We start from the raw sequence: 12,304 nt of genomic DNA, 5'->3' as shown, positions 1-12,304 counted from the left end.
TGGGTTTTGAACATTGAGAACATAATTCTCGTGACAGCCTGGGCCTGGCTCCCAAGTGGGTGGGCCTATGCCCTCCTAGGCCTATCCATGGCTAGCCTACACCTTGACCAGGGGTCAGGGAGCAGATATTCCATCTATATAGACTAGGTAGAGCCTACACCTTGTCCAGGGGACAGAGAGCAGATATTCCATCTATATAGACTAGGTAGAGCCTGCACCTTGTCCAGGGGTCAGAGAGCAGATATTCCATCTATATAGACTAGGTAGAGCCTACACCTTGTCCAGGGGACAGAGAGCAGATATTCCATCTATATAGACTAGGTAGAGCCTGCACCTTGTCCAGGGGTCAGAGAGCAGATATTCCATCTATATAGACTAGGTAGAGCCTGCACCTTGTCCAGGGGTCAGGGCAATGATATTGGCTGTATACCACCCTCATATTCATATCTGGGCATCGAAGACGGTTCCACTGCTTTAAAAAAAATCCATTGTTCATATCCGTGATTATTTTAGACCTGGGACACCAGGTGGGTGCAATGAATGATCAGGTGGAACAGAAAACCAGCAGTAGTCTGGCCCTGGTGCATTTGAATACCCCTGGTGTATGGTAGAAGACAGGGGTCAACAATGAAACCCTTTTACACAAATAGGAAATAAAAGAATGAAAACTGATATGTTGGTTGATGTATTTATGAAGCCATGGTCTAATGTAAAACCCACAGCCATAAACACAGAGACAGTGATTGAACGATGTTGCTGAGTGTCACGCCCTGGTCGAAGTATTTTGTGTTTTTCTTCATGTATTGGGTCAGGCCAGGGTGTGGCATGGGGTTTTTGTATTGTGGTGTGTTTTGTCTTGGGGTTTTGGTGTGTATGTATTGGGATTGTAGCTAGTGGGGTTATCTAGCAAAGTCTATGGCTGTCTGGAGTGGTTCTCAATCAGAGGCAGGTGTTTATCGTTGTCTCTGATTGGGAACCATATTTAGGCAGCCATATTCTTTGAGTTTGTCGTGGGTGATTGTCCTTAGTGTCCTGATGTCCTTGTTCTGTGTTAGATTACACAAGTATAGGCTGTTTCGGTTTTTGTCACGTTTAGTGTGTTTGTCATTAAACATGAATCGTAATCTACACGCTGCATTTTGGTCCGACTCTCCTTCACACCTAGAAAACCGTAACACTGAGATATATTACAATGTAATAAAAACGTATGTTTGAGCCTTCTGACTCTCCCAACAGGACCAGCATGTAGCCTGCCTATGCTGTTACAGCCCCACAGGCCATAACACAATAAAATGTCTACTCTCAAACAAGGAGAAATTATATAGATCTATGGATAGAGGTCAGCAGGGGTAAACTGGGACCAGAAATCAGCTCTGGCATTTCCAACATAGGGCCATATTTTCCATTTTGTCCTCGAGCCCCCCCGCACCCCCCGCATTATTATCCAGAACATTTTCCTTGTGACCCAAAAAATAAAGATAGACTGGCCCAATAGGCAAAAGATCCCAGATGGCCAGTCTGCCCATGGAGGTCAATGCCCTAGAGGTGTCTGTCTGTAACATGTCACTGCCATGGTCATAATTAGAAGAATAGAACATCCTACTACTTCCTTACTTTATATTCTTCGCAACGCCATTGGCTGTTGGGGATTTCACGCCTACATGCGTCCAAAGGTCGTGGAGAGTTGTGGACTGGAGGTGTTGCAATAACCTGTTACTTTCTTAAACAGCACGGTCAAGAAGGAGACACCTTTTATTGACAATCACAAAGAAGTAGACCTTAACTTTCAACATGTACGTGTTATTATATACCATTTTGGCAGGATTGGCTATACTGCCACTCTTCCTTTATCTCAGAAATCCTTATTTTACGCAGGAGCTGCGCTACACAGTAACTTGCATCTTACTCGGGTTACGAATTAACAGAATCAAGAGGAGCAAACCGTTCTACAGCATGCTGGACTGTTTTCTCGATAAGGTCAAAAAACACCCCAACAAACAGTTTATTGTATTCGAGAAGAGTTCGTATACATACCGGGACGTTGACAAGCAGAGCAACAAGTTGGCCCGGGCGCTCTCACAGCACGCCAGCGTGAAGGAAGGGGACACTGTCGCCCTCTTCATGGGTAACGAGCCCATGTATGTGTTTATTTGGCTGGCCCTGGCTAAACTTGGATGTACAGCCGCTCTGCTCAACTACAACATCAGGTCCAAGTCCTTATTGCACTGTTTCACCTGCTGTGGAACCAACGTGCTCCTGGCTGCTTCAGGTAAGTCCAGCCCACTTACCTTGGTGTTGCCGTTTACAATATCATGTAGGCTAGTGGTTAGAGCGTTGGGCCAGTAACTGATATGTAGGCCAGTGGTTAGAGCGTTGGGCCAGTAACCGATATGTAGGCTAGTGGTTAGAGCGTTGGGCCAGTAACCCGAAAGGTAGCCTAGTGGTTAGAGCGTTGGGCCAGTAATCGATATGTAGGCTAGTGGTTAGAGCGTTGGGCGAGTAACCGATATGTAGGCTAGTGGTTAGAGCGTTGGGCGAGTAACCGATATGTAGGCTAGTGGTTAGAGCGTTGGGCCAGTAACCGATATGTAGGCTAGTGGTTAGAGCGTTGGGCCAGTAACCGATATGTAGGCTAGTGGTTAGAGCGTTGGGCGAGTAACCGATATGTAGGCTAGTGGTTAGAGCGTTGGGCCAGTAACCGAAAGGTAGCCTAGTGGTTAGAGCGTTGGGCCAGTAACCGATATGTAGGACTGGTGGTTAGAGCGTTGGGCCAGTAACCGATATGTAGGCTAGTGGTTAGAGCGTTGGGCCAGTAACCGATATGTAGGCTAGTGGTTAGAGCGTTGGGCCAGTAACCGATATGTAGGCTAGTGGTTAGAGCGTTGGGCCAGTACTCGATATGTAGGCTAGTGGTTAGAGCGTTGGGCCAGTAACCGATATGTAGGCAAGTGGTTAGAGCGTTGGGCCAGTAATCGATATGTAGGCTAGTGGTTCGAGCGTTGGGCCAATAACCGAAATGTAGGCTAGAGGTTAGCGCGTTGGGCCAGTAACCGAAAGGTAGCCTAGTGGTTCGAGCGTTGGGCCAATAACCGATATGTAGGCTAGAGGTTAGCGCGTTGGGCAAGTATCCAAAAGGTAGCCTAGTGGTTCGAGCGTTGGGCCAATAACCGATATGTAGGCTAGAGGTTAGCGCGTTGGGCCAGTAACCGAAAGGTAGCCTAGTGGTTAGAGCGTTGGGCCAATAACCGATATGTAGGCTAGTGGTTAGAGCGTTGGGCCAGTAACCGAAAGGTTGCTGGATCGAATTCCCTAACTTACAAGGTAAAAATCTGTCGTTCTGCTCCTGAGCAAGGCAGTTAACCCACTGTTCCCTGGACGCTGAAAATGTGGATGTTGATTATGTCAGCCTCTCTGATTCAGAGGGGTTGGGTTAAATGTGGAAGTTCAATGCATTCAGTTGTACAACTGACTAGGTATCCTCCTTTCCCTCTATGCAGCTAGTGGGAGGCAGTGCTAGTAGTGCACAGGCCAGAATTAGTAGGATTCTGTCTCATGCTTGCTCTGTCTGTGTCCCTCACTCTCCTCCCCCAGAGTTGCGTGGAGCGGTAGAGGAGGTTCTCCCCACTCTGAGGGAGCAGAGTGTACGTGTGTTTGTGCTGGGTGAGGAGGAGGAGAAGTGTGTGACGGAGGGAGTGAATACTCTGAGCAGCAGCAGGATACAGCAGGCCTCAGATCAACCTCTGGATGCACAGCTCAGGTCAAAGGTCACCTTAAAGAGCCCTGCCCTCTACATCTATACGTCAGGAACTACAGGTAAGCTGGACTGGACTGGCCTGGTTATGCATCCAGCATAGTTGCAGGAAGTCTGCTAGAAAGAACAATGTGAAAAATAAAATGTCCAGACCAGTACAGTATGACTCTGGTCAGCCCTGTAGTGTGAATTAGATAGAATACTACTGATGTCCAGACCAGTATGACTCTGGTTGGCCCTGTAGTGTGAATTAGATAGAATACTACTGATGTCCAGACCAGTATGACTCTGGTTGGCCCTGTAGTATGAATTAGATAGAATACTACTGATGTCCAGACCAGTATGACTCCGGTTGGCCCTGTAGTGTGAATTAAATATCAACTCAAATCAAATCAAATTTTATTTGTCACATACAAATGGTTAGCAGATGTTAATGCGAGTGTAGCGAAATGCTTGTGCTTCTAGTTCCGACAATGCAGTAATAACCAACAAGTAATCTAACTAACAATTCCAAAACTTCTGTCTTATTTTTTTTTACTTTTTTTTTGTTACCTTTATTTAAGGTCAGTTAAAGCAAGTCAGTTAAGAACAAATTCTTATTTTCAATGACGGCCTAGGAACAGTGGGTTAACTGCCTGTTCAGGGGCAGAACGACAGATTTGTACCTTGTCAGCTCGGGGATTCGAACTTGCAACCTTTCTGTTACTAGTCCAACACTCTAACCACTAGGCTACCCTGCCGCCCTTATACACAGTGTAAGGGGATAAAGAATATGTACATAAGGATATAGGATCTAGTTCAGAACTTCTTTAGATCTGGTAGAATACTACTGATGTTTATGGCAGACAGGTAAATATTTTTAGATTGCACAACTCTGATTGGTCAAAGATATAAGGTACCATTTGAGATTTTTATCAGCCTTGATTCTCTGTTTCCTGCCCTTCCTGTTGTCTCGTCCTCAGGTCTGCCGAAGGCTGCGGTGATCACACAGGAGAGGCTGTACATGGCCTCCTCTATGCAGGCCATCTCAGGTGTGGCCTCTGATGATGTCATCTACATCTACCTGCCTCTCTACCACACCGCCGGCTTCATGATGGGTTTGACTGGAGCTATAGAGAGAGGTACACTACTGTACTGTATGGCACAGTTGGTGAGAGTGTTGTTCTGGCAGCCGCCAGGTCGTGGGTTCAATTCCTGCATGGATTACATGCACCTCATAGTAGTGCAGTATATGGGAGAAAGATATGAAGAGGTGTGAAGAACTGAACTAGTTCAGAACTTCTTTAGAACTGGTTCAGAACGTCTTTAAATCTGGTTCAGAACTGGTTCAGAACGTCTTTAGATCTGGTTCAGAACTGGTTCAGAACGTCTTTAAATCTGGTTCAGAACTGGTTCAGAACTGGTTCAGAACATCTTTAGATCTGGTTCAGAACTGGTTCAGAACTGGTTCAGAACATCTTTAGATCTGGTTCAGAACTGGTTCAGAACTGGTTCAGAACATCTTTAGATCTGGTTCAGAACTTCTCTAGATCTGGTTCAGAACTGGTTCAGAACTTCTTTAGATCTGGTTCAGAACTTCTCTAGATCTGGTTCAGAACTGGTTCAGAACTGGTTCAGATCTTCTTTAGATCTGGTTCAGAACTGGTTCAGAACTGGTTCAGATCTTCTTTAGATCTGGTTCAGAACTAGTTCAGAACTGGTTCAGATCTTCTTTAGATCTGATTCAGAACTGGTTCAGAACTTCTCTAGATCTGGTTCAGAACTGGTTCAGAACTGGTTCAGATCTTCTTTAGATCTGATTCAGATCTGGTTCAGAACTTCTCTAGATCTGGTTCAGAACTGGTTCAGAACTGGTTCAGAACTGGTTCCATGCCATCTCTAGCAATTACAATGACTACATTCAAATGGAGAGAGAAAAACATAATAATTGAAATTCTATGTAAAAATCCCTCCTGACTTGGCACTGATGATGATGATAAAAAAATGCAAATGTCTCTGAATACACGTTCCATGTTATTTGAGGGCCGTCATGTGTAATAACGTTGTTATGATGTTGACCAGGGTTTACTAAGGGTTGTTTAATGGAGTGTCTCTTTACTCTGGGCGTTGGAGTAGAGGTGACTTGGCTCTGAGGTGACTTCTAGTACTTCCAGTTCCAAAGTTCCTGAGTGCATTCAAAATGGCATCCTATTCTCTTTATAGTGCACTACTTTTGTTTTTTGACCAGGGTCTATATGGCTCTGGTCAAAAGTAGTGCACTATATAGGGAATAGGGTTACATTTGAGACGCACTCACAGAGTTCCAAGCTGTTTATGTCAATAATGACCTTAGACTCTCAAATCAACCAGGAAAAACTCCTAGGCCTTAGTTGTGCTGTAGCCTTTAACTAGGGCCCAGAGTTATTCCTTCCTGGTCCAGTCACATGGTCAGGAACAACTCCTGGCCCTAACCAGAACCATTCAGAGGGGACTGCTTTAGTTAGTTGGTTAGCTAGCTAGTTAGTTAGTTAGTTAGTTAGGTAATAATTTAGTCAGTTAGTTAGTTTGTTAGGTAATCATTTAGTCACTCAGTAAGTTAGTTTGTTAGGTAATCATTTAGTCAGTCAATTAGTTAGTTAGTTATGTAATCATTTAGTCAGTCAGTTAGTTAGTTAGTTAGGTAATCATTTAGTCAGTCAGTTAGTTCGTTTGTTAGGTAATCATTTTGTCAGTCAGTTAGTGAGTTAGTTTGTTAGGTAATCATTTTGTCAGTCAGTTAGTGAGTTAGTTTGTTAGGTAATCATTTAGCCAGTCAGTTAGTGAGTTAGTTTGTTAGGTAATCATTTAGCCAGTCAGTCAGTTAGTTAGTTTGTTAGGTAATCATTTAGCCAGTCAGTCAGTTAGTTAGTTTGTTAGGTAATCATTTAGCCAGTCAGTTAGTGAGTTAGTTTGTTAGGTAATCATTTAGCCAGTCAGTCAGTTAGTTAGTTTGTTAGGTAATCATTTAGTCAGTCAGTTAGTGAGTTAGTTTGTTTGTCCATGAGGTTGTGAGCTCTGTTGAATGTTGGGGCTTTATCTTCTCCTCTCAGGCAACACCGTTGTCCTGAGGCGTAAATTCTCTGCCTCTAACTTCTGGGATGACTGCAGGAAACACAAGGTGACAGTGATCCAGTACATAGGAGAGATCATGAGGTACCTCTGTAACTCTCCCAAGGTACTGGAACACTCCTGTTACTTTCATCATTCAGACCATTAACGACCCTAAATAAATGGGCTGATAGTATTAAATCATTAATCAATGTAAACCAAATGCCTGTACATCCTATCCTCTCTTCTCTTCTCCCCTCTTCTCTCCTCACCTCTTCTCTCCCTACCTCTTCTCTCCTCCCTTATCCCCTCCCCTTGTCTCTTCACCTCTCTTCTCTCCTCTTCTCTCCTCAGAAAGATAATGACAGGCATCACAAGGTACGTCTGGCCCTGGGTAACGGGCTTAGAGCAGACACCTGGTCAGAGTTCCTGCAGCGTTTTGGTGACATCCGTGTCTGTGAATGTTACGGCGCCACAGAGGGAAACGTCGGCTTCATCAACTACATCGGGAAAGTCGGAGCGATTGGCAAAGAGCACTTCCTTCATAAAGTGAGACTACTGTCTGGGACAATAATGGCTGTTGTGTTCCAAATACCAGCCTATTCACTTTCTAGTGCACTACTTTCAACCAGGGTCCCTAGGGCTCTGATCAAATGTAGTGCACTATATAGGGAATAGGGTGCCGTTGGGATGCAGACACTGAGCTTCTGAGAAAGACTACCTTGTATTACGTCAGTATTACGTCAGTGTGATGAAGTGTGATGAAGTGTGATGAAGTGTGATGAAGTGTGTCAGGACACTGTTTTGTTTGGAAACTCAAATAGAAGTAGAACATCTTTGTTTTCTGGTGGCACTATACTATCTTCATTGTTATTAGATACTCGTATTATATAGCTATTGTAATGCAACAAAATAGGAAAAACGCCAAGGCTGAATACTTCTGAAAGATTCCTTTTTGTGACATAGATACAGTATATTACACTGTTTATGTACATGCATTGTTATTATTGGACCCTGTTGGTCATCTATGAACATTTTAAGGTCTTGGCCATGTTCTGTTATAATCTCCACCCGGCACAGCCAGAAGAGGACTGGCCACCCATTATAGCCTGGTTCCTTTAGGTTTCTTCCGAGGTTCTGGCCTTTCCAGAGAGTTTTTCCTAGCCACTGTGCTTCTACACTTGCATTGCTTGCTGTTTGGGGTTTTAGGCTGGGTTTCTGTACAGCACTTTGTGACGTCGGCTGATGTAAGAAGGGCTTCATAAATACATTTGATTGATTGATACGGTGTATCATTGTCTTCTCTTGTTATGTGTGTTGTCTGTCTGTCTGTCTGTCTGTCTGTCTGTCTGTCTGTCTGTCTGTCTGTCTGTCTGTCTGTTCTATGTGTGTTCGCAGGCAAACTTCTCCTACGTTCTGATTCAGTATGACACAGAGAGAGAGGAACCTGTCAAAGACTCTAGAGGTTTCTGTATCAAAGTCCCTAAAGGTGAGAACACACATACATACACCCACAAACACACACATAAACACACACAAACACACACCTCATTACTTGTTGTTTTGGTCCTCAGGAGAAACTGGATTGCTGGTTGCCAAGATTACAGCGCAGGCTCCGTTTAGTGGCTATGCTAATAACCAGCAGCAGACAGACAGGAAGAAGCTGAGAGATGTGTTTGTTAAGGGAGATCTGTACTTCAACAGTGGAGACCTGCTGAGGATCGACCACGAGGGCTTTGTTTACTTCATGGACCGCATCGGAGACACCTTCAGGTCAGAAACGCTTTAGCTACTTTTACTTTAGTAGTTATCAACTAAAGGTTTAATAATGAGCTGGGTTAAAGGTATTTATGGGGTGGCAGGGAACCTAGTGGTCAGAGCGTTGGACACTTAACCGAAAGGTTGCAAGATCGAATCCCTGAGCTGACAAGGTAAAAAATCGTTCTGCCCCTGAATAAGGCAGTTAACCCACTGGCTGTCATTGAAAATAAGGATTAGTTCTTAACTGACTTGACTAGTTAAATAAAAGTTTAAAAAATAGCATGTCCTGTTCTGTGAATCACCTGCAGGTTGAGTTATGAGCTGGGTTTAATACTATAGATGTAATGTTATTGTCCTGTGAATCACCTGCAGGTTGAGTTATGAGCTGGGTTTAATACTATAGATGTAATGTTATTGTCCTGTGAATCACCTGCAGGTTGAGTTATGAGCTGGGTTTCTCTAGGTTTCTTCCTTCTTGGAAGGGTTTGCAGTCTGCTTCTGCTTGCTCTTTGGGTTCTATGCCAGGCTACTGTCTGAATTAATTTGATATGAGTCAACATCCAGGTGGAAAGGAGAGAACGTGGCCACCACGGAGGTGACTGAGCACCTGATCATGGTGGAATGTATCGAAGAAGCCAACGTCTACGGTGTCAAGATTCCAGGTGATTTGACTTTTTGACTCTCTTAGCCAGAGGTAGCTAGGTTCATTTAACAGACTCTCTTATCCAGAGGTAGCTAGGTTCATTTAACAGACTCTCTTATCCAGAGGTAGCTTGGTTCATTTAACAGACTCTCTTATCCAGAGGTAGTTAGGTTCATTTAACAGACTCTCTTATCCAGAGGTAGCTAGGTTCATTTAACAGACTCTCTTATCCAGAGGTAGCTAGGTTCATTTAACAGACTCTCTTATCCAGAGGTAGCTAGGTTCATTTAACAGACGCTCTTATCCAGAGGTAGCTAGGTTCATTTAACAGACTCTCTTATCCAGAGGTAGCTAGGATCATTTACCAGACACTCTTACCTCATTAAACATTTTTATTTTTTATAGAATAGGTTTATTCATAGAATGTTTTATATACACTACGCACAGTTGACATAGTATATATAGCTGCATATAACAATACACACCTACAACACTCACAGTCACATCATTGTGTAGTTGTTATCCCAGTGTGTTCTTCTCATGTTGGCTGTGAATGACCAGGACATTAAAGGGGGAGAATTCAAAATCAATAGTAATTTCTGAACATCTAAGTCAGCTGTCTCTCTTGGTGATCCTGCTTTGTGACGTACCCCACAGGACACGAGGGGAGGGTTGGAATGGCAACGATCAAACTGAAAGATGACATGGAGTTTGACAGTAAAGCCACGCTGGAGCACGTCAAGACCTCCCTGCCCAGCTACGCTCGACCACGATTCATACGCATACAGGTGATCCCGTGGAAATAATGTCCTAATTACAATCATCGTCACCTTTTATTTGCACTCAAAGCCACCACCTGGGACATGTTGAAGAGATTCCCTGATCCCAGGTTGTACCTTTTTTAAAGATTTTCTCAAAACGCCTAATATTCATTAAACATATATTTTAATGTAATTTATTTTAAATATCCCAGAATTCCCTGGCTGTGACTGGAACGTTCAAACATATGAAGGTGAAGCTAGCTGAAGAGGGATTCAACCCAGCCATGATGCAGGATCGATTATACTACCTGGAGGACAGTAAGGGATACATCCCCATGACACAGGAGATGTACCACTCTATTTCTGATGGAAAGATACACTTATGATTGATTTTTTTATTTACATATTTTCTAACTGTTAATCTCTTATTTTAAAATTAACTGTCAAATTATTCATCCGATGTACATTTTATGACTATAGAAAAACAATGTGAAAATTGAAAACTGTATGGAACATTTGTAAATAAATAAATATAGATTGATTTTCTAATAAATACAAAAAACACATTGTATATCTATCTGAGATGTGTGGCTGTGTCACTTATTTTTTTAAATATCTGGTAAAAAATAATCTAAAATAAATTAAAGACCTCAGAGCTCTGCCATCTCTACACCCTGAAACCACAAAGGTGTTTGTGGGAAACATTTGGTAGGGAGACTACAGGGTCGTATGCATCAGGCACCAAATGGAAGAAAATGGATTGGACCAAGGTGGTCTTGTACATTCATTTTCATTTTCCATTGCAAAACATTTTGCTACGTTGTGCCTAATGAATAGGACCCAGGAGCTAACCTTGGCTACAGTAGAGCAGGAAAGTTAGCGGTATCTACTGGAGTCACAGAGGAACAAGACCAACAGCGGAGTCTCCTACACCCAGAGGAGGACCAGGGTTTTGGGGAGATCTGAGCTTTGGGGCGATCTGAAGTCCCTTGACAGGGCAGCAAACCTGGTAGCGCCCACACTGCACCCACAGGTGGCAGAAACTGGGCAAGCTGTAGAACTTGGTGAGCTTCCTCAGGACCCGTTTTCCCAGCTGGTTGGAATTGGTTGGAGAAGGCCACTCTGGGATCTGAAAGAGGCCTGAGGGGCTTGGACTGGAAGAGAGACGTCTGAGATGGGTGTCATTTAGAGGGTGGATGAGGTCTGGGTCTTTATGTCCAGGCTGCGAGTCCGTGACAGAGCTAGAGAGAGGCTTAGAAAGGGGGTCAGTGTTATGACCAAACAGGGGCCCAATGGGGCCAGGTAAGGGCTCACTGCTGCAGCTCAGAGAGCGTACTGTCCTCCTCGGCCTGTTCTCAGACCCAGACTTTTCTTTATCCATCCAGAATGGTGGTTGTGGTCTAAATCCAGTCTTATCACTGTCCAAGCGGAGCTGTGGTTGGACCCTCTGAACTCTGAAGGCAGCAGTACAGGGGATCTCCTCAGGGCCGTCTCTGGCTCCTGTCTCTGGGTCCTGGCTGGTCTGGGCCAGGCTGGTCCCAAGCTCTCTGGGTCCTGTCTTGGGGCTGGTCTGGGCCAGGCTGGTCCCAAGCTCTCTGGGTCCTGTCTTGGGGCTGGTCTGTGTCGGGCCAACCTCTAGCTCTTTGGATCCTGTCTCGGGACTGGCCTGTGTCGGGTCGGCCTCTAGCTCTTTGGATCCTGTCTTGGGGCTGGTCTGTGTCTGGCCGACCTCTAGCACTTTGGATCCTGTCTTGGGGCTGGTCTGTGTTGGGCCGACCTCTAGCTCTTTGGATCCTGTCTTGGGGCTGGTCTGTGTCGGGTCGGCCTCTAGCTCTTTGGATCCTGTCTTGGGGCTGGTCTGTGTCTGGCCGGTCTCCAACTCTTTGGGTGTTTTCAGTGGTTCGTCCTCTGTGTCACTGATGGCCTTTTCAATCTCCTTTGGTTTCCTAGTCATGAGAGAGGCAGCCAAGCCCTCTGCTGCTGTTGTTGTGTGATTCCCCAAATCACTGTTTGTCTCTGACAGCTTCTCAACAGTTTTTCTGACTGAAGACTGCTGCTCCTCCATTTTACTGACCGCCTGTTTTTCGGCCTCCTCGGCCAGAAGGTCGGTGGCCATTTTGCGAATGATGTCCCAGTCCCTGATGATGTCCTCTGAGGTGGTCAGCTGTGACGTCACGGTGAAGCGGATGATGCGTTTCCCATCGATGTCGGCGGGGACAAGGTACATGGTGCGGGACCGCGTCAGTCGCCGTAGCAACTCCTGAGTCAGAGCATTCCCTTCCTGAGAGAGAGAGAGGGAGGGTGAGACAGAGAGGGAAGGGG

General features: G+C 44.9%; 2 protein-coding genes across 2 annotated transcripts in view; one reads left to right on the top strand and one right to left on the bottom strand.

Moving 5' to 3' along the window:
* The first annotated feature begins 1,500 nt into the window (after positions 1–1,500).
* LOC109882236 (very long-chain acyl-CoA synthetase-like) lies at positions 1,501–10,564 on the top strand. The gene is made up of 10 exons (XM_031812737.1): positions 1,501–2,269; positions 3,592–3,813; positions 4,714–4,872; positions 6,820–6,944; positions 7,172–7,366; positions 8,216–8,306; positions 8,392–8,590; positions 9,143–9,240; positions 9,879–10,009; positions 10,195–10,564. Exons 1-10 carry the CDS (start codon positions 1,792–1,794, stop codon positions 10,366–10,368), a joined length of 1,872 nt encoding a protein of 623 aa, XP_031668597.1. The 5' UTR covers positions 1,501–1,791; the 3' UTR covers positions 10,369–10,564.
* The window catches only part of LOC116359637 (histidine decarboxylase-like), a 15,166-nt gene continuing 13,416 nt past the window's right edge, over positions 10,555–12,304 (bottom strand). Inside the window, exon 12 of the mRNA XM_031812736.1 lies at positions 10,555–12,263. Within this exon, the coding sequence (XP_031668596.1) occupies positions 10,878–12,263 (1,386 nt within the window). The 3' untranslated portion in view covers positions 10,555–10,877. The remainder of the gene's footprint in view (positions 12,264–12,304) is intronic.

The sequence above is a fragment of the Oncorhynchus kisutch genome, unplaced genomic scaffold, assembly GCF_002021735.2.
Source record: "Oncorhynchus kisutch isolate 150728-3 unplaced genomic scaffold, Okis_V2 Okis03b-Okis08b_hom, whole genome shotgun sequence".
In the NCBI taxonomy this organism is placed as follows: Eukaryota; Metazoa; Chordata; class Actinopteri; order Salmoniformes; family Salmonidae; genus Oncorhynchus; species Oncorhynchus kisutch.
This window is presented reverse-complemented; position numbering and strand designations above follow the sequence as displayed.

What these genes read in the sequence shown, in the direction of transcription:
- LOC109882236 (XM_031812737.1), top strand. Translation starts at nt 1,792, where the DNA reads ATGTACGTGTTATTATATACCATTTTGGCAGGATTGGCTATACTGCCA. An exon ending in AAGAGCACTTCCTTCATAAA is followed by an intron (nt 7,367 to 8,215) that starts GTGAGACTACTG and finishes GTGTGTTCGCAG; the next exon opens with GCAAACTTCTCCTACGTTCT. An exon ending in CTGTATCAAAGTCCCTAAAG is followed by an intron (nt 8,307 to 8,391) that starts GTGAGAACACAC and finishes TTTGGTCCTCAG; the next exon opens with GAGAAACTGGATTGCTGGTT.